The sequence below is a fragment of the Prunus avium genome, chromosome 3 (assembly GCF_965620075.1).
Source record: "Prunus avium chromosome 3, drPruAviu1.hap1.1, whole genome shotgun sequence".
NCBI lineage: Eukaryota > Viridiplantae > Streptophyta > Magnoliopsida > Rosales > Rosaceae > Prunus > Prunus avium.
The window spans coordinates 27,504,924-27,532,148 of NC_142286.1; the positions used below are offsets into that span (position 1 = coordinate 27,504,924).

Here is a 27,225-nt window from a genome sequence, read left to right on the forward strand (position 1 = left end):
TTAATAGGTTAATTCTCACAAATAACTATACATGTACCAAGATTTGGAACAACGCAAAAAAACTCTCTCTATGCCCCTCCATGTCTTCTATCTCGGCAACCCACCGCCCCACCACTCTCTCACTCATTTCTCTCTCTCTTCCCTCAGCCCGACACCCACAAAGCCAACCTTCACTCTTGGCAGCCCACCCTCCCACATCCACCACACACACTCTCTCACCAGTGTATTGTGGTAAGCGTACGAGAGTCACATAAAGATTTGTTTGATTTGTGTGTGTGTGTACAAAGTTACAAGGGTCTACAAACAAGCTCTCGCTATCAGTGTGTTGCTCGTGTTGGGTTTTTGCTTTTGGGTTATTTGGGAGTTGGGGAGGGTTGATTGTTCATCTTTTAAATTGGGGGTTTGAAGGTTATGGAGAATTCACAAGATTTATGCAACACAGAGGGAGATGGGGATGGAAGGAAGGTCGTGGCTTATACCCCAACGGAAGGGAAAATTTGGGGTAGGGATTTCTAAAATCCCATGAAGCTATGAGAGAACAAATCATTTAGCCTATGTATATCAAATATGAAATCAAATAAAGCGGAAGCAAGAAAATACCTAGAGATTCATGCAAGTCTCAACTTAGGTCCCAATCTTTATAGGTCTATGAAAGTTTGCACCATTGACACTAATATCACATATTAAAGAGCAGGTAGAAAGTGAACATACCCTTGGAGTGAATCTTGAAACCAAGGATGGTGTTCAAGTAGAAGGAATGGTCCCTTAGTTGTTGATTCTCCACTTTGTTCTCCAAATAGGCATAATGAGGTTATGCTTCCCCAAAAAGTCTTCACCAAGGATGGATGAGAATAGGAGAATAAGGAACCAAGATGAGAAGATGGGTGCTAGCCTCTTCTTCCTCTAGTTGGCCGGCCAAGAGAGAGCAAGGGAGGGAGATTTGATGTTTCCTCTCAACCTCAATGTCTAACTTGAAAAACGCTAAGTGTGGTGTTATGGCTATGAATATATAGACACATATTGTCACACATGTGCCCCTAAGGAACCCATGTGCCACACCCGCCCTATCCTTGGCCTTTTTGGGCTACTTTGGTCTACCACATTAATCCCATAATGTGTCACACCTTGCCTAAAGTTGTAAGGTCCAAAATATTTAAGTCATGTAGGACCAAAACTAAAATTTCATAACTTTAATTAAATCATTAAACTAATCTAATTAGTTTAATTGGTTTAATGACTTAACAAATTAAATCATTTACTTGTCTAACAAGCATTGGTCCTAGTCAACCTTATGTTGACCATTTCAATTCTCGGATCAATGGTTTGACCTTTTGACTTTGACTTTTAAATTTGACCTTGACTTTGACATTTGACCAAGCCACAAAATCATTTATTCTCTTTTAATTCTCAATCCATACCTTTTCAGTGTGCGATCTTATATGTTCTAATTAGCAAGGCCGTGGGTAAGAATGAGTTCTTCTAAATCGAATGAGTTCTTCTAAATCGAATGTGAATTGTATCCCTCTATACAATTCTCCCTATTGGTGAGGGCTAATTATAATTAGTCCTTACAGGGCTTCCACAAACATGAGTAACAACACCTAGCAGTATGTCATGGCTACCCAAGCTAAATAGAATTCATTTTAGAGAACCTAGTCAGTTTGTGATTACAATGCAATTTGGTCATTCTCTAACACAATACTCTATGTCGTGTTGTTGGGATATGGTTAACTCGTGCCAAATCCCTAACATGAGATTTCTGGGTTATATGATTCAGTTGGATGTATTGCAAACATTCTTGTTTCAATTCTCATCTTTTACTTTGGCTAAAGATTTGACAAATCATATCTTCAGAGTATTCTCTCTTCTTAGTAAGAGTAGAGATTCCTTATTGTACATTCACATGTCTCTGTGCACATGCTGAGTATCCTGAGAAACACCTTTTGAGTCACATTCTTTTTATACAACTGTATGGTGCTCTCAAAGACAAACAACTCGTACACAAGACAACTGTGATGTCTCAGGTCCGAGGACTAATTTGCATTATCATAACTTAGAATTCTTTGTTTGACACTTGTGAGTAAGACTTCCATACAAGAATTCTTGAGTTGATCGCGTTCAGTAAACTCCATCTCTATAAAGCACCTACACACATGTCTCAGTATCTCAACTAAGAATTACTTGAGACTAGTCATCCTCCCAAAGCAAACATAGTGTGTACCAGTCTTTACGGTTCACCATTGTCCAATTAGTGATCCTATGACCAGGAACCTTTTTAGGATACGATATTCTTATGATGGAAAGGTCTTGTGAATCTAACTTCTTTAGACCAGTTTCCATTTATATCTTTATCCATGGACTTGTTACTTTGTGTACATTGTGTATCTTAAAGCAACATTCACGCCCCTTTGATTGTATTAATTATATTATATCCTTAGAATATTCCATTTTTATATTGGCTTCTATGGCATATATCTAACACCAACAACATGTAGCTCTGAGTATTATTGGTGGTCCTGGGCCAATGTACAACTTCTTGGGTGGAGGTCAAGGTAATGAAAGAATAAATAAAAAAATCCCACATGAAAAATCTGATGGGTTAGGGTGGGATTTGAGATAGGGTTTGGTATTTATACTTCTCACTAAAAAAATCCCACACAATTCCACATTTTTAAAAAATCAATCGAAATTAGCAAGTTTTTGAATACCATAAGACTTTTTGTTACTCGTTTAAAGTCTTGATTGAATACCACTAGATTTGGCGACTCTCTTTTAAAAATCCTAATAGTCTTAACGGACTACCACAAGACTTGTTTAGATTATTTAAAAGTCTTAATTGAATACCACATGACTTGTTTATCCCAAAATAGTCCTTTAAAATCCCAATTGAATACATAATGTAAGTATTAAAAAACTTAACCTAGATACATGCTTGGTTTAATGTAAAACTAGATGTAATGAATGATTAATATCAATCTAATAGAAACTTTGAATAGGGCTGATTTTAATGAAGTTTAATAAATCATGTGATGAATGATTTATGAACTCTTTTAATTTCTTGGACCAAAATCCTGTGTCATACGCTTCCGCTACGCGAACACTCGTCCTCAAGTTTACTCAGTCAACTTCAAGCCAAAGCGCAAAGTGTTGAATCCAAGAAAGCTAGCTGTCCACATTTTGTCTTTTTCTTCAAGCTCACAAATAACTTATTTGTATAGTAAGAACAAAGGTTGGTCACTTCTTTAAGTTGAAATAATTTAAAGACATTTTCATTCAAACCACCAATAGGAACAGACGTGTTATTTGGAAAATCTGATTTGTTGTGACCATTATTTTAAATCGCATTTTGAAGTGTGCTATGACGCACGTTATGTGGCGAGGTGCTCATAATTTTCATCAAGGCGTACTAATTTCGCAGAAATCCCAAATAGCTTACGATATCTGGGTAATAGAGTATCCTAAAAAGGAGGGCAATCAAGTCCTCATAAACTGTGTATATTGGTATTAATTAAAGAAGAGAGTAAGGGAGCTATCACATCTCTTGATATGTGTGGGGGATGAGGGCAATAATTATGGTGGTGGGAATACTACTAATAACAATTATGCTAATTTGGAGAATGATCATTTTCCATTATGGAAATATGTCACAAAGCTTGTGAGAGATGGAAAAGCCGGTGGCAATGCTTCATTTCTATGCAATTGTTATCAAAGGATCATAATCTAGCGTTGAGGCTCATTTGTTGAAAATTAAAGGGTATGGAATTGCTTGACACAAGTACTAGTGACTCAAAGAAGAGGAAGACAAATCATGTTGAGAAAGCTTTGAACAATAATTTTAGAGAATAGTTAGATGGTGAGATTGTAAGAATATTTTATACAACTGAGTTGTCATTTCAATTTCCAAGAAGCCCCCATTACCCGAATGCCTTTAGGATTGCTTGTCATAAAACACTTCCAAGTTACCTTCCTTCCGGTTACAACATGTATAGAACTACACTTCTCCAAAAAGAGAAGAGTAATATTGAGGAGTGTTTAAAACCAATGAAGAGGGCATGACAAAGTAGACACATTTTTTGGACACCATGTGTAGTCCAAACCCTCAATATTGCTTTAAAGAACATATGCTCACCATCTCCAATAAATGAAGGAGTTTATGAGCAATGTGGTTGGATTTCAACAATTTCTAGTGATGCTTGGTTACTTTATTATGGACCATAATAAGAAGTTGTCCATGTATAATGAGCATTGTAAGTTGAAGTTTCTCTCTATTGCCGAGACACACTTTGCTTCTACAATTGTGTCTTAAATGATTTAAGCAAGTGAAACAAGGCCTGGAGCATTAGTGAATAATGAGACATGTATAAAGAAGATGATGTAGCAAAAGCAAGAACGGTGAAGGAGAAAATATTGGATGATTACTTTTGGGCCGACATTGATTACATTCTTAGCTTCACTTCTCTGATATATGAGATGCTTAGATTGAGTGACACGAATATGCCTTGTCTTCGCTTGGTTTATGAGTGGTGGAATAGAATGATAGAGAAAGTGAAGACAACTATTTATCATAAAGAGCTCAACCAACCTATTCAAGAGTCAAAGTTCTTTGATGTGGTGCTTGAAATTTTGGTGGAGCGATGTACCAAGAGTACCACACCACTCCATTTCTTGGCACACTCTTTAAATCCTAAGTAAGTCTATTTCATTAGTAAATTGACGTTTGTCTTTATCATTATAATTTTGTATTTTTACTATCTACATTTAAGTATTATTGCAAGGAATGGCTTGATATTGGTCCTATCGTGTTCCTTCACACAATGACATTGAGATTACAAGAGAGAGAGAGAGAGAGAGAGAGAGAGAGAGAGAGAGAGAGAGAGAGAGAGAGAGAGAGAGAGAGAGAGAGAGAGAGAGAGAGAGAGAGAGAGAGAGAGAGAGAATGTATTGAGAGATTCTTTCTAATGAAGTGGAGAGAAGAATGATATCAATGAGGAGTAGCCTCTTTTCCACACCAAACGTCCAAACCATAGCCTTGAAGCTACTTGGACATCTTTGTTCCTTCTCATGTTGTGAGCACATATAACTTCATTCACTCTATTAGGAGGAACAAGATAACACCACAAAGAATTGAATAGTCTTTGTGCACAACATTCTTCGTAAGGTGAAAACCCGAATATAAGGAAGGTGAAACTCATATGAGGGATGTTGGAGGGGATGCATTTGATTCCATGGATATGGACAATGCCGGAGTGCTTGAGATTGCAAACATCTCTCTTGATGAACCGGAATTAGAGGGTATCTTATTTACCGGTGATAACAATGATGAATTATGTTAAAGATTTGGAAAGTGGTTTCTCAATGTTTTAATTTATTTTATGTTGCTTGTTTTATGAATTGAACAATCCTATGGAGACTTGTATTTTGTTTTATGCCTTGAACTTATGATGGATATTTATAACATGATAGATGAAATATCAATTTTTCTATTTATATTATTTTAATTGTCATATTGGTGCCGTACTCATATCCTAATTTTAAAAAATTTGCCGTATCAGCACACCCGTATCCGTACACGTGCAACATAGGTGGAAATCTTCAAATCTTTCATCATTATAAACTTTGTTCGATGTTTGAATTCCTTTTCTTTATTATATAACTAGCCCCTTGGCACATGCTCACGCATGTGCCAATTGGTTTTATTTTTTATTTTTTATTTTATTTTTAGAATTAAGAAAAGATAACATGGGTAGTTATGTTCTATAAAAGCAAGACCTATTATCTGATTTTGTTTTTATTTTATTTTATTTTAATATGAAAAAAATGTGAATTTACCATATTATTCTCATTAATTAATAATTTCAATTCTTAATGCTTGAATTAACCAAGGGCATTTTTTGGTATTTTGAATGTTTCACCATTCTCTGCCTTTTGTGACGCAGCACAAGCAATAAAGGTTTCAAACGAAAACCTTGAGTAACAAGGGAACTGGATTCCACCAGAAAATTAAGAGAAACTCTCTTTGATTAATTGTATTAAAATCTGAAGTGTACAAAAACGTTAGACAAACCTGCCTAAATACACAACTCTCAACCCTTGTAACTGCTAGGGGAGTTATTACATTAAAACTGAAAAACAGAATTTATTCCGAAAATTAACTACGAAACTTTGAATGCGGTTTTGGAAGGCCAAACGACCTCAGAATGCCAAAATCCATCATACATCACAGCAAAGCTGTGAGTTTGACTCGTGGCATCGTTCCCTTTCCGAAATGGTATTTTGCGTCCTAATCGGAGCTCGGACACCAAATCTGCAAATTCCTGCTATGTCTCTTTTCACTTCTTCGCTCCAATTCTTCTTCACTCCAATTCTTCTTCAATCAATTAGAAAATCCCAACGATACGCCTTCCTTCTTTTCCTAGTGTCATAAGTGACCATATTTCGTCCTACATCAGACTCCTTCACTTGTAAAGAACTCGACCTCGAGTTCTCGTTAAAATGAACTTGAGTAGGCATAGAACTTGATGTGTAGATAAACTCTTCAATTTGTAGAATTAGGACTTGCTCATATTTGGATGGAATAATCATATAATTAATTCCATAAACAAGATTAGAATAGGCTAGTTGAGAATCAAACTCCTTGTATGAATTATTTTCTTCTCCAAATACAGATTCATCCATGCCTTTAATTTCAGAGGAATCCAATTGTTGTTCTTCATCTTTTGAAATATATGTTTCAACAACAGGAGTTTCAATAAGCTCAATATCTTGTTTTTCTTGAATCTCTTCCTTCATCTTATGGATGATTGGATCTTCAATTAATATAGCATCCATCACAGTTTCTTCCTTTTCGAGAACTTCCTCCATCTTTTCTAGACCCACCATGATATTGGGTTGAACAATCTTGTAACCATTCCTTAATAAATATATATTATATTCAAAAGGAAAGAATTTTTTCACAAGAAGTCTCTTCATCCAATGCCAAGAACTAATAGGATTTTTACCTTGTTGCTTCCTAGATTTTCGCAACTGATCCCACCAAAAAGCAACATCGTCTTCTAAACTGGATGCAACAATTTCCACCATCTTCTCCTCTGGGAACGCTATTGAATCAAATATTTCCTCTATGTCTGCAACCCATTGAAGAAAGCCTTCGATGCAGTCGCTCCCCATGAAGTATGGAACAACTGCAACATCAAATTCTCTAAGAGTGATTGGTTCCCCGTCTCCACGGGTCCTATCTTCTTCGTCTGGACGAGCCATTGGAGGCACCTCGAGTCAGGCAAAACCTACTCTGATAAGACAAGCCAATAATACCGAGACGGGAGAGACCCGCTCTGATACCACTTGACACAGCACAAGCAAATAGATTTTCAAGCGAAAATCCTAAAGAACGATAATCTGGAATCCACCAAGAAATTGGAGAGAAAATTCTCTTTGAATTATTTGATTCATAAAACTGAAGTGTACAAAAACGTTAGACAAACCTGCCTAAATACACAACTCTCAACCCTTGTAACTGCTAGGGGAGTTATTACATTAAAACTGAAAAACAGAATTTATTCCGAAAATTAACTACGAAACTTTGAATGCGGTTTTGGAAGGCCAAACGACCTCAGAATGCCAAAATCCATCATACTTCACAGCAAAGCTGTGAGTTTGACTCGTGGCGTCGTTCCCTTTCCGAAATGGTATTTTGCGTCCTAATCGGAGCTCGGATGCCAAATCTGCAAATTCCTGCTATGTCCCTTTTCACTTCTTCGCTCCAATTCTTCTTCACTCCAATTCTTCTTCAATCAATTAGAAAATCCCAACGATACGCCTTCCTTCTTTTCCTAGTGTCATAAGTGACCATATTTCGTCCTACATCATTTTGCTTTATATATATAGATGGAAAATGCTAGAGGCACCAACTTTGGGCACCAACTCTCTAATAGAGTGTGGGACCCGTTGTATTGGCGGGCTCCACCTCTATTAGAGAGTTTTTTTTTTTTTTTTTGGTTTGGACACCTCTATTAGAGAGTTGGTGCCCAAAGTTGGTGTCTCTAGCACCACCCTATATAGATTAATACAATTTTCAAGAGAGAGAGATAAAAAATAGATAAAGAGGGTCACTTCAAAGAGAAAAGGGTTAATTGCATTTAGTCACTGGGGTTTGGCTCAAAATCAAATTTGGTCACCGTGATTTCAATTTTCCCGATTTGGTCACTGTATTTGCATTAGTTAACAAATAATGTCTAACTCCGTCAGTTTCATTAATTAAAAAATATTTAATATTAAATTAATAACAATTAACTTTAATATAAAATTTAATATTTCTGAAAGAAAAAAATATGTGAAAAGAAAATTAATAAGATTAAAATTTAAATTAAAAAAATAACAAATAACCAGCCTCCGCCTTTGTCTCCCCCTGTCATCTCTACCTTTGTTCTCTCTCTCTCTCTCTCTCTCTCTCTCTCTCTCTCTCTCTGTTTCAGGGGTACCAACAACAACAAGAAGCACCAGAGGAGGAGAACAAAGAAGAAGGTTGTTGTTAATTGTTGTTAATTGTTGCTTAATCGTGGAATAAGAGTATGAGATTGGTGGGTATGAAATCGGATTAGGAGGAGAGAAATATGAAGAATGAGATTTACACTCTTAGCCACTCAAATCCCAAAATCCCACAAACTATCAAAACCCAAAGTCTAGGGAACAAACACAAACCAAAAAGAAAGCACCAGAGTAGCCATGGCCAACATGATCATGGCCTCCTCCAAAGTACCCATATCTTCCTCCTCCCTATCTCCCATTTCAAAGCTCAAAATCCCAATCCAAATCTCCATCCCCAAAATCCCAACCCTCCCAAAACTCACCAAGTCCCAAATTCTCTCCCTTTGGTCGTCCCTCTCCGTCATCGCAACAACCTCACTCTCATGGGCCCCCCTCCTTTGTGGAGGAGAGAGAGAAGGCAACCCTCCCAAAAAACACACAAACGCATCCATCTTTCTCTCTCTCTCTCTCTCTCTCTCTCTCTCTCTCTCTCTCTCTCTCTTCCAACCCAGCCACGTCCAACCCTCATCCTTCCCTTCTCCGACGTAACCCTGCGCCAATCCAACCAAACCCCTACTAGCCTTGGCGATCTCCCCACCCAAGATCTGAACCTCACCACTGTCGATATCTCTCTTTGCGACCCCCTCCAACATTTAAGATCTCTTCTTTTTCTAATTTGCATTCTTGAGGCATAAGCCATTTTCCTTCCTTTTTATTATGGTCAAAACATTAATGGTATGTTTACTAATCCGTAATTGGATTATGAGGAATTGAATTGAGGAGGAGTTGGATTGAGGAGAATTAGATTCCGGATTCCCATTGAAGTTGTTTACTATACTATATGGATTGAGGGAAGTTAGATTCCGGATTCCTATTGAAGTTGTTTACTAAATCATATGGAATTGGGGTATGAGTGGTGCTAATTACTAAAATGTCCTCGTTATTAGGTTAAAGTAGATGACAAATTTGGAATTTTTAAAATTGTGTGAGGATATAATGGGTAAAAAAGATGAATTTCTAATGGGTTAGTTCTCCAGGAATTAGAATACCACATTTCACCCAAGAATTGAATTCCTCCAAAATTCCTAATTTTGTGTGGGCCCCACTCACTTTTCAATTTCTTGATATGAAGAAAACACAGGAATCCTCCATGGGTGGTGTTATGGGGTTACGGGAGTTACCATAGTTAAGGGTCTTCAATGACAATACATTAGTGTTTTAGCTGTCATGTTATTAGCCTTTATTAGGATATAATGGGTTTTTCGGTTCATTGTAACCACTAGGAAGATATCTTATAGTTTGAGTATAAATATAGGTTGTAATATCTCAAATATAATAATCGAATATACAGTTTCTACAGGTGGAATTCAATTCCTGATGAGAATTCTAATTCCTGATTAGTAAACACACCATAAGTAATAACATCTGGGTTTTTTTTTTTTTTTTCTTATTCATTAATGAATAATTGGGGTTAATTAAATTTGGGTTTGGAATTTTATTTCAATAGGAATGAGAAGTGCCCACCTAACCTAACGCAGTAGAATTGTGTTTTGGGTGGGTGAGTAAATCTGGCGACTATTGAAAAAAAAAAAAAAAAAAAAAAATCTGGCGACTGGGCAGCGGTGGTTGGGTGGGTGGCTTAGTAATTATGGGGTTAGGGGTGCAAGCGGTTGGTTGGGGCTGATTAACTTTGGGGGTTGGGTTCTGTTTGTGCAACGATGGAGAAAGAGAGAGAAAGAGAGGGAGAGAGAGAGAGAGAGAAAAAAAAAACAAGGGCTGGTTCGTGTGTTTTTTTGGTTAATTTTTCTTATTTTTGGTTATTTTATTTTTTATTAGTTAACCCTATTTTTTAATTAATGAAACTAACAAAGTTAGACATTGGACTTGATTTGTTAACTAATGCAAATACATTGACCAACTTTGATTTTAAGCCAAACTATAGTGACCAAAAATATAATTAATTCAAGACAAGAACTCATTATGTGAAATAATGGCATACCATACCTCAACTTAAATCAATCACGTTCTTTCTGTCAATTTGGTGCTAAGACAAGAACTCATTACGTAAAATAATGGCATGGCTCTTTGTTTTTGAATTTGTAGAAATTTTTTGTGGACACTAATCTTTGAGAAAAATAAACAAAGAGAAAGGAAAAGGTTGGGTGTTTTCTTCGGTGGGACTGTAAAGTTTTGGATTTTAGGAAATGAAAATTGGGATCTAGAGTTTGTTCATGAGATAGGAGGTGAGAGAAAATGATCACTCGGAGTTAAGAGGACTTGAACTTTAAGAGCTCTCCTAACACTAGAAGAGGGGTCGCTAATACGCTTTTGAGTTTGAAAATTAAATGAATAAGTTGGGGAATAAATTGGTCACTGATTTGGTATGGTTTAAAATCAAACTAATTCTATTTGAGTAGTAGGGTTTACAGTATTTTAAGCATGCTTGGTTTTCGACCAAATAAAAAACATGCTTTGCTCCACTTTGGTCAACACTTTACCCCTTACGGGCCGACCCGGTGTGAGTGGGGATTAGTCTGGGTTGTGGTTAAGGCTTAAAGGTGCCACTCATAATTGGGCCCCATCCAGAACCACCTCATGGTTTAGAAAAAAAAAAAAAAACATGCTTGGCTGAAACTTGAAAATTGGTCACAAGTCATATCCTTTCAAGATACCATTTTGAGTTTGACATTATCCTGCGGCGAGTACGACTTGACATTTTGGATAGCGAGTGAGTACGGTGTAGTGAGTATCGATGTTTGAAAAGTTGAAAACACGGGCTCGCAGTCCTAGCTAGGGCGCAACATAGCAGCAGACAGACGTAGACCCAACGATATCTCGGATTTTCTATTTCCAATTTTGTCCCTATTCCCCAACAAACAACCCCCCAAACAATGACAATATTTTATTCTAACCCCCAAAACTTGAGCAATATTTTATTTTTCGCGCTCTCTGTGGTGTCGACCACTATTACACTCTACAGTGCGCTTGGGGTGTACACTGTTGTCGTCCTCTGCTTATACTACGCACACGGCACTGTCACTGACAAGCCAACGCGTCTTTTGCAGAGAAGAGACTGAGAGCCACCAGAAAAAGAAAGGGCTTTTGGAATCCTTTGAGGAATGGCACAGGAGGAGCCTTCTCGAGCTCCAAGTTGCTTTCGATCTCTCGGGGTTCACAGCAGACGATGTGTCGTATGTATGGTTCTTTTTCTCTCGGCGCTTTTCGTGATCGTTATTACATCTTCAGCATCATCATCATCACCGTCAATCTGAATTTCTTCAGATTCAGTTTGCTTTTCTCTGCTCATTGCGTGCAGATGTGTAGAAAGAGAGATACATTTTTATTGTACGACGTCGTTTTGCTGTGACACGTTACTTTCGTGGCTCTGCATTTTTATTTTGCAGACACTTGTTGCTGTGCCTCTTTGTTCTTTACTCGCTTAAGGGGTCCAATTATTGTACGGACACTAATTCCTCTTCTGGGTTTCTTGTTTTTCTTATGTGTTTTTGGGTCTTTGGTTTTGGTATTTCTGGAATGAAAAATTGGGGGTTTGGAGGAAATGTGATTGCTTTTTGGTGAAATGGGGTGTAAGAAAATGTTTTTACTTTTTTGGCTTGCGTTGAAAATGGGGAACTGGGTTTGTTAGAGTTCATGAATATTTGAGTTTCTGGGTTCACAAGCTCTCGACTTTGGCTGGAGGTTGGAGTTGTCGCTTTGAAAGAACGATTTTGAGGTGTTCTTTTGTGGTGGAGAAGAAAATGAATGATAGTACAGGGAAAACGGGGTCGTCTTTGGCAATAGCAGAGAAGAAGACGCATAGGCCCGGTGGTTGTGTTGGCATTTTCTTCCAGCTCTTCGATTGGAACCGCAGGTTCGCCAAGAAGAAGCTCTTCTCCAAGAAATTGCTTCCTCCATGTTAGTCTTTTTCCATCACATAAAACTGCATTTCTCTTCTTTAGAGACTTTTAACTCTTGTCTAATAAAAAAGGAAAAGAAAAAGATGTTTGATGACGTTTTTGTGTTATTTGGATATGTATCAGCTCGTGCAAAACAAGTTTCTAAGAAGTTTGGAGATGAGAAGATGCCCAATTCCAAGCTTCATTTGGTATGCCTATATGTTAACTTGTTGATTTAGATTCTTGCATTTCTTGTACTTTTCTTGGTGGGTTTGATTGTTTTAACACTATTTGTTGTTCGTCATGTTGGTGTGTTTGAATGATAGATTGCTGATGAAAACAGTGGGGGTTTCCCAAATGTGAAGAAAAATGTGAATCGCAGCGTTGATTTTGAGCACAAGCATGAACTGCGAGCTCCAAGTTTGGTTGCTAGGCTAATGGGTCTTGAATCCATGCCTGCCACACGTGAGAAGCCCAAGAAAGCTTCATTTACTGATGCTTGTGACAGTGGAGAGAAGACATTTTTGGATAACCATAGTGGTTCTGATAGAGCTGAATTGAATTTGGAGACAGGAAATGCAAAGTCTGAATCAAGGCCTCAGAAGCTGCAGAAAATGGGACCGTATGAGAAAAGGGCAGTGACTAGGTTTGGAGCTGAGGCACTTCAAATTAAGAGTGTTTTGTCACGCTCGAGAAAACATCACCCAAAGCTTGCTTCCCCAGCGAAGAGTCCGAGGATCCCCTCTGGGAAGAATGCTTCCCGAACCTCTCGGTTGATTGATGCTGCAACTAGAATTTTGGAACCTGGACTGCAGTCTACAAATAGAGCAAAATGTGCCATCACTTACACAAGTTCTTTTGATTATCCTTCTGTGGATGAGGTTTTGGCAGATGGAACAACAGTTCAATCACCAGAGATTTCTAGCCAAGCATGTTATAATGTTGGTGCATCCAATTCTCTGATGAGCCAGACTTCTTGCAAAAGCTGTGGTAATTTAGTAGATGTTGTGGATTTAAGATCAAAAGTGGAGGAACAACAACCTGCTTTCCCATCCTTGGCTTCAAATATTGTCAATGGCTCTTCACTGGTAGCGGAACAAAATAAGCCCAGGTCATCCATGTCCTCCTTTGGGCAAGAAAAGGATGCAAATTTTCAGGGAACTCGGAGCCAACCAGTATCAGTTTCTGGTCAAAAGGGATCCCTTGGTGAACCTGTTACAGAAAGGAAGTCTATGCCTCCCGAAGGTCAAGCTTCATGGCAGTTGTCAAGTCAACCATGCAAGCCTCAGAGTGAAGAGGCATCTTCTATTACCTTAAAGAACAGGTCTCAGATGCAGCATCGTATGTCACTAGGAAGGGAAAGAATTCCACCCAGATCAAAACTAAATAATCTTGATAGCAGAAGAGCCTCATCGGCTGCAAATGCTGTCAGAGAGACCAAAGACTTCGTTGCCTTGAACCGGAATCTGAGCAGTCGTGCCCAACCAAGGGTGCCTACCAAAGCAAACGATTCTAAGTTTGACACAGAGAGGAAAGCTTTTACTGGGAAAGATGATTACCCATCACAGCTTAGGACCACAATGCGGAAGAGGAGGATGATCAATGTTAGTGGCCAAGTTGAAAGTAGTGGTTTTGTTAGTTCAACTTCCACAAGACAAGTGAATTATCAGTTCGATGTGCCAACTCGAAAAGGATTAGGGAATGGTGCTCGCTTCATGAACACTTCTCCTAAGAGTAAATTACCCGGTCAGAGAGAAGGTAACGGAGCTAATGGAAATAAGGACACTGATGTTATTTCATTCACATTTAATTCCCCTATCAGGAACAAGACTGGAATCCCCACACAAATGGAGGGTCCAAGCATGGACAATGGCACAAAGCCATCTTTCCAAAAACCATTGTCCTTGAGTGGAGATGCTATTGGTGCCTTTCTGGAACAAAAATTTAGGGAGCTTGCTTGTCAGGAAGATGATGACTTGGCAGCAGGTGCTTCATCCAAGAGGTCCACTGCTATGATTCTCCAAGAGCTAATATCTGCCTTGACTGCCGATCATTCTCTTTCTCATGATGGACACATGGCCAATGCAGATGTAGCATCACCAGTAAGTTCTCTTTGTTGTTTGTATTGACATAATCCCAACTGTAACAACTGTTTATACCAAAAATCATATGTTGAAAGTGTGACTACTGAACTGCTTAGAATATATTTGACTATTTTGAGAGAACAGTGTCTCTAAATTTCGGGTTTTACTGACATCATAATGAAACCGGAGGACCTTAAATAGAAAATAACTTCACTGTTTCTGTATTTGATAACTGTTTTGTTGGCTTATTTCTCATATTATGATTAAAACTATTTGATTCTAGTATTTTTCTAATATGATGGGTTTTAGGAATTGCCTCTTAGATGTAAGATTGTAGCTCTCAATATGGAACATGCAGTACTAGGTTAATTATAGTAATATCTGATGTGACACATTACCTGTCACTCAGAGTGGGCCAATACATCTCTCATGGATATCTTTTTTTTGTTCAAAAAAGTTATTTTAACATAACCCCTCCATATCTATTTTGTATTCTTGAGCATCCACCACATCTTCCTTGTATATGCATGTTGTATCCAAAAGTCAAACTTTGCAATAAGTCAGCTAGATACAGATCTGGAATGTCTGATATGTATGGAGGTGTTTTGGGGGCCTATTAGTACTGGATACTCCATGCCTGAAACTTTTGTAGTAAATGTGCTTCATAGCCAATCAACTCAATTCTCCAATCAAAACTATCTTATCATTTCCCATAAGGTTATTAGAGTGATGGATGAGGTAGAGACTTTCTTTTTTGAGTATTTTGTTAAAATTAAGTTTTCTATAAGAATAAAGGATGAATTGAGTCTGTCATGGAAAAAGAACAGGAAGTGAACTTGTTTAGTGGAGGTGTGATGTTAGAGGTAAGACCAATCGGTGCGAAATAAGGAAAGAATTAATGTGAAATGGCCTTGGGATAGAGGTTAATGGACTGTGGGACTCCAAACCCCGGCTGGAGTTTGAGGTTTTGCACCTGTGTTGTTGATCAACTGGTGAGGGTGAAAAACGTTTAACATGTTATTTGCTTCGCCTGAAGCCATATCTCTTAAAGTATCTGCTTAAATGTCTTAGATGTTAATGCTCGATTAGCATTGTCATGCAAATTTAGTTGTTTATATTGTCCTTTTTCCCCATCATTATGTTCTGTTGGAAAATGGGAATTATTGTCAATCTTTGTTAACTTGCCTGTGTTGTGGCTAACTTGCACATATTACTTTTGTTGTTTTTATTAACTTCAGATTTGTCTTGTGTTTGACAAAATGGTGCTCCGGTACACATTTCTGGACTCATTTCTTGACACATGTCTTGTGTTCCTCCTCAGGCTCAAAGAAAGACAGATAGGTCAGTTGGAATCTTTCATCATGGTGATAGTCTGAGCCCTGGGTCTGTTCTTGAAGCTTCATTTTCTTCTAGTAGTCTGGATGATAGCTCAGGTAGAGTACTTGAATAATAGTAGAAATTGCAAGGCAAAAACAGATGCATAAAATACTTTGCTAAAATCTGCTACATAATTTCTACTGTCTAGATGTCCTTTAACCCTTTAAATGTGATTTCTTTTTTCAATCTGATAAGATCCTCCAAATGTGATTTACATATTTTTCATGCTTCTGGTTCCAGGGCATAGGTCCTTCTATCCTCACTCTATGGATTACTCTGATGATCAGTTGCAACTGGGACATTATGGTGATCTGATAGACTCTGCCACTTCAGTGGACCGAAAGAAGACTGGTAGTGAGATGATGACTGCTCTTGTCAATAATGTATCTAGGATATTACATAGCATCAATGCTGGTGGGGAAAGATTGAGAGGAGACAAGCTCACCCATGCAAATGAAGTTATCTTGAAAGCTGAACTATTGTTTGGAGATGTGACTCTGCATAACATGGATGTAATGAAAGGTCTTTTCATCAGTCCCTTGCTTCTTGACTTGGAAACTATTGCCAGCAGCATGATGAAAAATTTCAATGTGTTAAGTAGTTTTGGGGACACCAAAGAGGGAACTAAACTCAGTGAGTTCCTTTTTGATTGTGTCATAGAGCATTTAGACTCAAAATATGGTCGATACACTAACTCTGGAATCAGATTTTGGGAAAAACTGCCTTTATGCATGAACCGCAAGTTGATGATTCAAGAGGTTGAAGACGAGATGCAAAAGTGGACAGATTTGGCTGGAATGATTCCGGATGAGATGATAGAATGGGATATGAATCATGCCCTGGGGAAGTGGACTGATTTCAATATTGAAGCATTTGAGGCCGGTTCTGAAATTGACGGGGACATTCTTCAAAGTCTGGTTAACGAAGTTGTAATGGATCTCCGTGAGTGCAGGCTGGGTTCCTTGTGAATTTCATGTAGTCCGACCGTTTTTGAGTTCCTAATATCAACCATGCCACATGCATGTTGTTTGTTAAACAAAGCAAAAATTGTATTCTTTTGTACAAATCAATGGAAGGTTTAGTTCAATATTAAGTTATTGGATGCTGTGGATGAGCATTGTAGGTATATTTTGTTTCTTGAATGTGATTTGTCTTAAAACATGCAAAACAGTTTGAAACAAAAATTCTGTGTTCTGGCCTTAGGTCTGCCTCCGTTGGGGTTGATGCTGTGTATTCTGTACAGGGGTTTTTTTTAATTTTTTTTAATTTTCCTGCAATTGGTGTAATATGGAAAGATAATCAAATTTGTACAACTCTGAGTTGATGATCATCTTAAATCAGACACAATTTGTAGTAATTAGTAAAAAAATAAAACAATGAGTTGGTAAATTAAGCATTTTTATTGACATCAAAATCAAAAGGGGAAAAATTTGAAATTGGCTAAAGAATGAAAGATTTATGTATAACATGGGGGCATGATGCCAAATACATCCAAGAGTTGAAACAATTTATAGCATATTCCTTTTAAATTCTCAAACCCAAATCCTAGTTACATCCAGAGCTTTACAATCCACCAAATTCTTAGGCAAACAAAAGAATTTGCACCACTCTGACTCGATGATCATCTTCAGTTGGAACAGAATTTGCAGAACTTAGTAAAAGAATCATATACTAAGACCCTCAAACTCATATACTAGTTAGTTACATCAAAAGAGCTTTACAATCCAGCAAAAAAACCCAAAAGAATTCTCAGTGGTAATCAATCACTCAGGCAAACCATGAACCAAAAGAATTCATATTATGAAAAATAAGAATGAACTCAAAAGTTATGAAAAAATAGAAAAAATAGTAATTAAAAAAAAAAAAAAGATTAGGCAGCAAAGCAGCAAACTTTGAAAATCAAAACTGCCTGTACCCCAAAACAGTCTTGGGAATAGCTCTGCCATTCCCATTCCTCCCTCCCCTGTTTTCGCCGCTAATAGCATTAGCAGCAGCAGAAGACAAACCCTTCAATTCCTCCATACTCGCATAGCTCTTCCTTGCCATCAACCCTCCGCCATTGTTGTACCTCTTCTCCCCTGCGCTCGCCGACTTACTTCCTCTCGAATTGGACAAAACCCCATTCGCTTTCGACCAGGACTTCGCCGGTGGGGTCATCTCAAGCGTCGACGGAAGCCTTGTTGGTGGCTTGCGGTTCTCTTTTCTCAACACAGCGGAGAAATCAGGCACTGATTGAGCCACAGCAGAGGACCCTTTACGCGATTTGGTCGTATTGGTCTGAAATTTGACTTGTTTCTTCAACGGGCTCGGTTTCAATTCGGGTTCTTCAGCCTCTTCCGGCCTCAGATACTTCCTTCGCAGCTTTGCTTCTCTGAGATCCGCGTAGGCTTTGTATCTGGGTCCTCTCTCCATGATGCTCTCTGTGATGAGCCGCAGAGGGACTGGCTCTTGGTCTGGTTGTGGGTTCTGGGAGAGAATGAGGGAGATGGGGTCGAGGGCTTGGAAGAGATATTGGAAAGCAGGGTTTGGTTGATGATGGGTTTGTTGCAGAGAGTCGTTAGTCGCTGCCATTGTTGATGAATTTGAGGTCGCGCTGTGTGCAGATATCTTGGATTTTGGTGGATTTAATAATGGCTTCTGTAGTTTCCTCTTGCGCTTTTACTTACTTTGCAATTAAAGATTAAAGATTTTGGATTTCCAACGGTCGAAAATAGGAAAGAGACGGAGACTATTTAAGCCTTTTTGCTTCCTTGTTCCCCTTTTTCTTGCTTCCAAGTCCAACGTTCTGATTTTAAGTCGGTCCCTTTTTAAAAATAAAAAAGGATGTTGAATCACTTTGGATTCCATATCAACTGCCTGATTTGACTGGCATTTTCATGATGGTTCTTGAGAGCCGTCTGATCTCCCTTGTTTTTTTTTTGGGGTCAAAGAGAGCCTCTCATCTCATCTGACTTTCTAGGATCACTTTGTTATTTTATTTATTTTTTAAAGAGTACTAGTTACTTACTTCCTCTTTTTGCCTTATAATTGTTTTTTCTTAAATAATGCTAGTTACCTTCTTTTCTTGTCTTCCTCTTTTTACCTTCTTAAGGAATGCTAGTTACCTTCTTCTTTTTGTCTTCTTGATTCAGTTTATGTCACGTGTATTCTACTCACATATAAATTTATGTATTTTATGTGTTAAAAAAAAAATTTATTCTCTTTACAAGCAAAATATAAATATTTTGCATTAAATACATAAATTTCCGTGAGAATAGAATACACTTGGTACAAATTGAATTTAAAAAAAACAAACAGCTAGATTTTTCGGAAGATTTGTCCAAAAAAGACTTTTCGAAAGGTGCCACGACTCAACATAGCTCAACATAGTGTAACCTCGGAGAAAAAGGGAGGTTGTTATATTAAAGGACATTTTGTTGTGTAATTGACAAAGCTTCTAACAAAGGCGGCCATTTCAAAGTCTTCCACTTGGAGGTCTGCCTCCATGTGACAAAATTAGAAGGAAAGCGCATAAGGATCGGGTAAAATTAATCATAAATTTAACCCATTGTATCAAATTTCACAAAAATAAAAAACTGTTTTTACTGTGAGTATAATGTTGAGCTTTAAAGATGAGCTTGTTTGGAAAGTTTAAATTTGGTAGAAACATCCTCACAAAGGGGATTCCATTATATGGTATTGATAGCATTTAGGGCAATTTTCAATTCCTCGATCTATTCAGTCTGATATGGTATAATCAAATTTCTATTAAATTTTCAACTCAATTAGCAGCTTCTTTCCATAGTCTGATCCACATTAACAGTGCAATTATCATAACTCAACATTTGATATGTAGATGCCGAGGTCTAGTCTAGAGGACTTGTAGACTAATGGTCTAAGATTCGAACCCTCATGGCATCGTGTAGTGTGTATGAGAGAAACCCTCTTTCCCCTGTAATTTAAACTATCGCTTGTAATAAAAAAACACATTTGATATGTAGATCATGAAGCAAAGTATAGAGATCAAGATATCCAGCTTGTATAAATCAGCTTTGTTTTTGGTAATAGTAGCTTCCTTCAAAAGGAAGACTAGTACAAAGCAAGAGAGACAATTGATACATCAGAAATGCTCTATGAGCAACTTACTCCTTTGTCCAAATTACACTTTGTGATATTTGTATTTCTGCCTCAAATTAAAACTAGTGATACTCTGGTCAAATCCATTCAGCACCAGGGCCCTTACAGCCTCAACCCCTTGATCTACTGCTGCATCAATCTGTCCAGATGGCAGATAACAGTCACAATTAAGATATTACGGGTTCAAATTCACACCCATTGAAATGAACAGACACCGTAATTGTGTGTGTATGGCATGCATGCAAGCGATTCTTTGGGGACCAATGCAGTCATTAATGAATTTCCAGACAGACCAGGGTCAGAACCATTTTGAATGACTAAAACCGTGAACTCTTTTAGTTTTATTTTACAAGTCCTTCAAAAAGTTTAGCCTGCATCACTAAAAGTTGAGTATTCATGATTTTAGAGGAATTTCGTATTCATACAACAGAGCTCAGGCAACACAGAGCTCGTGATTATACATGATATCGATACGTAAGGCCCAACCAAATGTTTGTTTTGCTCACTATTCATAGTCACCAGGGCAAATGTGTAATGGCATATCAAAAACAGAGCTCAGGCAACACACCAAAAACCAACTAGATGCAGAGAATATATTTTTGTCAGAACTCAGCTAATCATGTGCAACCACATCAAAAATGTTGAGACCTCACATACCTGATGTCTCTCTACTGTACTGAACCTCTGTAGAAGATAGGCTTTCATGTCCATAGTTCCAGGCGGATTTCCAATACCTGCAAACATATTTTTTCTCCTTTTATTTTCCAATTAAGGCAAGCATAGAACTTCGGGTTGAGACAAACCTAATTATTGCAAAAAATAGTACTCAAGAAACAAACCTATACACAACCGAGGAAATTCGCGGCAACCATCCAGATGGCCCATTATACTCTTCACACTGTAACAAGAAAACAATTATGAACAATTTGACATGAGAGAAGTGAGGAAAAGCAGGCAATTTTTTCAACCAATTTCGTATTGCCTGATATGGAGTAGAGGTAGCAGCAGAATTTTTCATAAACATGTTAAAAGGCAATGATATTAAGACTGTTTGCAATATTTTTCCTTTTGTTTCCCCCAATGTTGGACCACACAAGGGGGAGCAGTCCTCCCTTCTATGAGACCCCTCCTCTCCGTAGGGGTTCAACTAGAGGTCAAAAGCCAATACCTTTTCAATAATGTACAGATTGAATTAATTTTAACTGTGGTTTCTGGATTTTAAAACAAAGTTGGAACTCATTTTTGTTGAATGTTATGGTATTGAAACTTATAGCACAAATGTGACATTATATATGTTCTCTCTTTGTTTTGCTCCTCTTCAACCTTCTCAGTTGTGTTGGTTTCTTCGTATTACATTTATGTGCTGCTTTTCATTCACTTCAAATGATAACCAGCAGCATTCACCACTCTTCTTAACCAACAAACGTGTACATTGATAACTATATGAATAAACCCTTTCAAACCAAACTCACAAACTAGCCAAAACAATATTTCTTGAAGAACTTCTCACAGCCCCATACCAACCATAAGTAGTTCTATTTATAGCTTTTTTGCCTCCTCAAACCATATCTTTACCCTGCACCCACTGCAACATTGATTCTCCACACTAACACTTCAGAAATAATAGGTTATACGGTCAACTGAGATTGATGTGCTCAAGCGGAAAAACAGATGAAGTTGCAACAAATCCTAAATAAATTGGACTTTTACTATAAACCAATACAAACTGAATCTGATTGACAAAACCCAGTCATATTGGGCAGGATTGGCTGGGTTGTTCGATTTGACAGTATGATGCCCACCCTTACTTTTGGTAACTTTTATCTCTGTGAGTCAACTTTATTTTCAAACCTCACCTATTTGGTAGACAAATTTTAAGAGAAACAGATCTTTTATCTTATTTTCTTCTCTTTTCCACTCTTATTGTTAAACCATGTACTGGAAAGTAATAGAATTCAACCATTTTCTTTTCTTTTCCTTTCTTCCTGGGTAAACCAAACACTGAGAATCAGGGAAAGAAAACATAATTCAAATTTTCCATTCAAGAATCAGTTGTTTCTTTAATTTCTAGTTCACAATCTTTAGATAAGAAAATAAATATATGAAAAGTAGTTTCTTCTCTGATTCATTCTCTACTCAGCCAACAGTAAGAAGAACCCCAAACCCCTTGATTTACTTCTACTCATGACATCACCACTTATACAACTCTAATTGAAAGCATAGAACCAGAGGGCTACACAGAAAGGATCACACATGTAAATGTGTCTTCAAGGGTGCAGATTGCAAAAAATAAAAAAAGAGAAACAATATGCCTTTTAAGACTTTAGGAAGGAAAACATGCAGTTAATTTAGCAGCCCTTGACATACATCAATTAGAACATACTGTGGAAAATAAACTTGCTAAAGAAGCCACCTCATTTGGTATATTGTTAGGTTTAGAATGCTCAAATCTAAGTCAGAGATTAGTCAGATAAAGAAGATTAGTATTAAAACATATTTCTTCAAGAACATAGGAAAGTGATTAATAAATGTTCACATGAATTCTGTTCAATAGTAATATTCAAAACATACCCATTGTGATATCCATGTCCTCCTTTTGGCTGAATCCTCAGAACACCATTTGGTAAGCTCATCTCATCATAAACCTACAAAAAAGTTCATGTCTCTGATAAATGTAATGTGACATAGAACTTGATGGTTATTTTGAAGAAAGGTTTGTAAAGCCTACATCAAGAAACAAAAATACATACCAGTAAAATATGACGTAGGGGTACTTGATAATATGCTGCAAGTGGTCCAACCTTAAGAATAACAAAAGGAGAATAAGTGACAGAAAATTCCGTCTCAAGGTAGCAAAATCACATTCACACCCTTTATTCAACTAAAGGAAAGGAGAGGCATACGATAATGCTCATGGATTATGTAAGAGCATCCATTAACAAAAAAATAAAGCAGAGTATTGATGGAAATTGGCAAATCACGTTGTCCCATTATTCCACTTTGCCAACTATCAATTAATCAAAATGTTCACTCATACGTAAGGTTTATTCAGCCAAAAAATTCAATCAATCATCTGACTATGCACCACAAGTTGTCCAGAACTAAAGATATGATTTGAAAATTTCAAACATGGAAAGATTTGTAATTGTTGCCATAAAATGGGCACTGCTTAGTTCTAGCCAGGTTAAACTCTGTGAGCAGATGCTAACAATTGTAATAATTTTCAGAATAGAACACTATGGAGCTAATTAGACATTATTACTTTTACACATCCCTGGGAATTAAATGGTATTTCTTGAGTATACGGCTCTTCCATTAAAGACCTATTATGGCTTTGAGGAAAATAGGAATAATAATACTAATTGAGGGATCATTTTCAAGTTTGCTTGAACGCTTTCATCAAGTGTAACAGAAATTCAAATAATAGATTCTCACTCTAATGGTATGCCACGTAATCACTAACAGAAAATTATAATAGTTATTATGTAGAGAACATTTATGCGAGCCTAAATTGACACAAAAAAGCAAACAGATATAATGAGAACAAACCGATTCCCCACTGTAATTCATGTAGGCTTGAGGCTTCGCCAACAAAATCGGTACCTCTCCAATGGAACCTGTACTGATCACACAAGTCTGAATGAACACCAAAACTCATGAGAATATGGAAATAGAAAACAAGGATGCATGCAATTAAAATACAACTGAAGACCCACCTATTCCAACCAAGGCCTTTGACTGAATGGTATTCATCACAATGCCTTGCGTTTTAGCAATACTGTCAATCATCTCAAAACCAATCTGGTATGAAAAGAAAACTCACATGAAAAATAGGCATTGAAAAAAAATTCAACCGAAAGAATTAACTTAGTGCAATAATATTACATTGTGCCTAGTGCCATGGTACTTATTGCCAGGGTTACCCAATCCAACAATCAGCCAAGGAGTGTACTCCACTTTAGCACCATTGCCATTCTCCGGCAAGGAAGCTTGCACACGAAAACTAGTTGGAACTGAACACTTTCTCAGAAAACGAGGGCTACAAGGTCTTCTTGGATATGATATGCAACAGTTTGGGGCAGAGACAGCATACCACATTGACCTACATGAACAAAACACAAATTGATATATCAGATAAGAATGAACAACCATTTGGGTCTTCATTAACTGGCCAAGTTTCCACCTTTCTAGTATTTCAGTTGTCTAAATTCTGAGTTCATCTGTTTTTGTTCCCTCTAATTAATTGTTGTATCTTTCATGACAAACTGATATAATTTTAAGGGAAAAAGAAGGACCCAAAAAACAAAAGATAAGCTGGGCTAGAATAAACTGACATATCTCTGTGTATCATGATAAACTATAATTGACAACTTAAAAAGAATATCTTGAAATTCTTGGCGGAGCCAGGAATCGTACCACAAGGGGTCTTAGTGTAAAAGCCCCAATAAAAATTTAGGATGGAAAAAAATATTGAAAATGAAATCATAGTACTTTCATTCATAATTCATAACGGAAACAACTTGTTCAAAATTGGTTTTAAAGCTTCACTACCCACTTGTTCAAAATTGGTTTTAAAGAGATAGCAATAGAGACAAAATGCCGCATCTTTAGATATACAATACTCCAACCAATCAAACTCATCAAACCATTGGGGAATGAAGCGTCGATTTATTCATGACATATTAGTTATTGGAAAATTATGACCTCTAGGTTGACAAGGTCCTTTTTGTAGATATGATCTTCGGACCTCATCTCTCATATTAGCATCATAATCTATCATTCAAGTTCTTAATCCAGGGTCCGCTTGAAGATTACCCAAAACACCATCTAACTGACTTTGTCTTGAACTTGGAGTTCTTGAACTACCAACATTATTTGAACTATCAACATTATCCGAACTACCCGAACCCGATGATGACTTTCTCTTAAAAACCCGTTCCATAATAATTCTACATATACAAAATAATCAAAATAAATACTCACAATATAAACAAACCATCAACATAACCATCAACATAATCAAAATAATTACGAATTGGATTTCAATTAAATTAAATTAAATATATTCTACATATACAAAATAATGAAAATAAAAACTCACAATATAAACAAAATAGCAATATAATCAGAATTGGATTTCAATTAAATTAAATATATTCTACATATACAAAATAATGAAAATAAAAACTCACAATATAATCAAAATAAATATGAATTTGGTTTCAATTAAATTAAATATATCAAACATAATAACATAGGGTTGAGAACTTACTTGAATTGTGAAATTTCCCAATAACAATGAGCAAAAACAAAGAGAGTAGCTGACGGCACCACCACACGGCGACGACGACGGCAGCACAGAGGCACCCCACTGGCGGCAGCAAGGGAGGAGATGGAGTTGAGGGTTTGAGGGAGGGGGGGATTGAGTTGGGAACTTAGGGTTGGAGGAGAAAACAAAAAAATTTGGAGGTTTTAGAATGGAGGAATCGGGTCTGTGAAGCAGTGGCTAGCTAGAGAAGGATACGCTGGCCCTTGTTTAATTTTTTATTTATTTCAGACCTGGACCAAAACGACGTAGTTTTGCCCAGGTCATTTAAAAAAAATCCCTGGGCCAAAACGACGTCGTTTTGCCCAGGTAGTTTTAAAAAATAAAAAGAGTCCCGCGTGCAGCCTTCTTCTTCAGGTTGCAAGCCCTCGTTCTTTCAGTCATTTCGTCGACCACTTGGTGTGCAGCTCCAAGAGGTCGCACCAGCAGCTCCAATGGACCTCTAGGCTTATTTCCATGGCTTCCAAGAGGTCGTGCGACCTCACTGACCCCACTGTGGCTCCGCCAGCCACCAAACAGCCTTTAATGGGGGAAACAAACTTCAACAGATAGAAGAAGGAACGAGAAAATAATAAATGCAACAAAAAAGAAAAAAACAATAATGAAATTACGAAAAGATAGATAACGAAGAGCTAAGCGAACCTGGCTGCAAATTTTTGAGCTAGAATTTGAATATGAGAAAGTTGCAGGCTGAGAGAGCTTGGAAGTTGCTTATGTTTTCCCTTGCACACAGCAAGAGCTTCAAAAAGACAAGTCTAAAATCTTGGGATTTATCCGATTTTAGCAGCATAAAAGCTAATAAATGTACAGTCCCCAAAGACCTTCCTTTATATAACCTGTATCTCTTCATATTGACATCAAATCCGCTGTAGCAATACTCACAAATGGATAATTGTAATCCGGGTTCGAATCCCGGCAGTGGAATGCTGTTTTATATTTCATTTTTTGAGTTGGGTTGTTTACTTGGGCCATAATATAAATGGGCTTGATAACTCACACTAAAAACTAAAAAGAATTCCAAATTTTCTATTATAAAAATAAAATAAAAAAGTGAAATGATTTTTGGTTCATGTGTTTTGCCTTAATTTCAATTTTGATCACTCTCTTTTTGTTGTTTTATTTATTTATTATTTTGCCAAAGTTAGGAAGGACACACACACTGTCAATGTGTCATGAGGGTTTGAACCTGAAATTACTCGTCTACAAGCAGTGGCGGATCCATGATTGTCGCCTCATGGGGTTCAAATTTTCTTTTCACCATATATAGAGATTGTGTTGTGTATAAATTTGAGCTCTGAAAGTTTACATACCAGATGGGTAATTTCCTTTAAAATCTCCTTTGGGAGAAGAGCTATAGTTTAAGTACGGAAAAATGGTGTTGTCAAATAGTAATAAAACAGGATGACATTGAGATTTTAATTTAACAATTAATAACAAGAATAAGAGGTATACAATTAATAACAAGAATAGGGTTTTTTAGTTGTTCTTAGTTAAAACTGATAGTCTTATGTTACCTTACATTTGGATATGGGTTAAAAGTGTTTTATTATTACACTTGAAACCAAAAATAGTCTGCCCATCTTGAAACCAAACCTTAATAAATAAATAAAGTCTGTTATAAAAACCAAACCAATCTTGAAACCAAACCAATCATTATAGAAAAAAGTGGATATTATCTTCTTCGCTAGTGATTGGTTTTCCACCTGGTGTTGCTGTCGAAAGCTCTTCAAATAGAAGCAGCCAAGAACAAAATGGAGTAACTTACGGCGTGGAGGTGCTGTAGGTGCTACGGCATGGAGGTGCTGTGGCATGGAGGTGCTGCAAGGCTGCGATAGCGTGGAGTGGAGTGGAGTGGATGAAGGTGGTGGAGGAGGCAGGTTGGAGATTAGTTACGGTTTGAGAG

At 37.3% G+C, this 27,225-nt stretch overlaps 3 protein-coding genes and 1 pseudogene across 3 annotated transcripts; 2 read left to right on the top strand and 2 right to left on the bottom strand.

Annotated features, from left to right (window-relative positions):
• The first annotated feature begins 4,207 nt into the window (after window positions 1-4,207).
• Window positions 4,208-4,692, top strand: LOC148295853 (uncharacterized; annotated as a pseudogene).
• Window positions 4,693-11,458: 6,766 nt separating this feature from the next.
• TRM22 (DnaA initiator-associating protein) lies at window positions 11,459-16,977 on the top strand. Its single transcript, XM_021972053.2, has 5 exons — window positions 11,459-12,438; window positions 12,564-12,628; window positions 12,746-14,521; window positions 15,825-15,936; window positions 16,121-16,977. The coding sequence occupies exons 1-5, from the start codon at window positions 12,282-12,284 to the stop codon at window positions 16,846-16,848; spliced, it is 2,838 nt and encodes a 945-aa protein (XP_021827745.1). The 5' UTR covers window positions 11,459-12,281; the 3' UTR covers window positions 16,849-16,977.
• Window positions 16,978-17,659: 682 nt separating this feature from the next.
• On the bottom strand, window positions 17,660-18,620 carry LOC110768331 (uncharacterized). Its single transcript, XM_021972051.2, has one exon. It carries the CDS (start codon window positions 18,449-18,451, stop codon window positions 17,780-17,782), a length of 672 nt encoding a protein of 223 aa, XP_021827743.1. The 5' UTR covers window positions 18,452-18,620; the 3' UTR covers window positions 17,660-17,779.
• A 1,256-nt stretch (window positions 18,621-19,876) lies between these two features.
• On the bottom strand, window positions 19,877-25,550 carry LOC110768330 (Peptidyl-tRNA hydrolase family protein). Its single transcript, XM_021972050.2, has 9 exons — window positions 25,269-25,550; window positions 23,882-24,098; window positions 23,713-23,797; window positions 23,546-23,613; window positions 22,747-22,797; window positions 22,568-22,641; window positions 20,836-20,894; window positions 20,654-20,730; window positions 19,877-20,135 (listed from the first exon to the last, which is right to left on the bottom strand). Exons 2-9 carry the CDS (start codon window positions 24,092-24,094, stop codon window positions 20,019-20,021), a joined length of 744 nt encoding a protein of 247 aa, XP_021827742.1. The 5' UTR covers window positions 24,095-24,098; window positions 25,269-25,550; the 3' UTR covers window positions 19,877-20,018.
• Window positions 25,551-27,225: the final 1,675 nt, after the last annotated feature.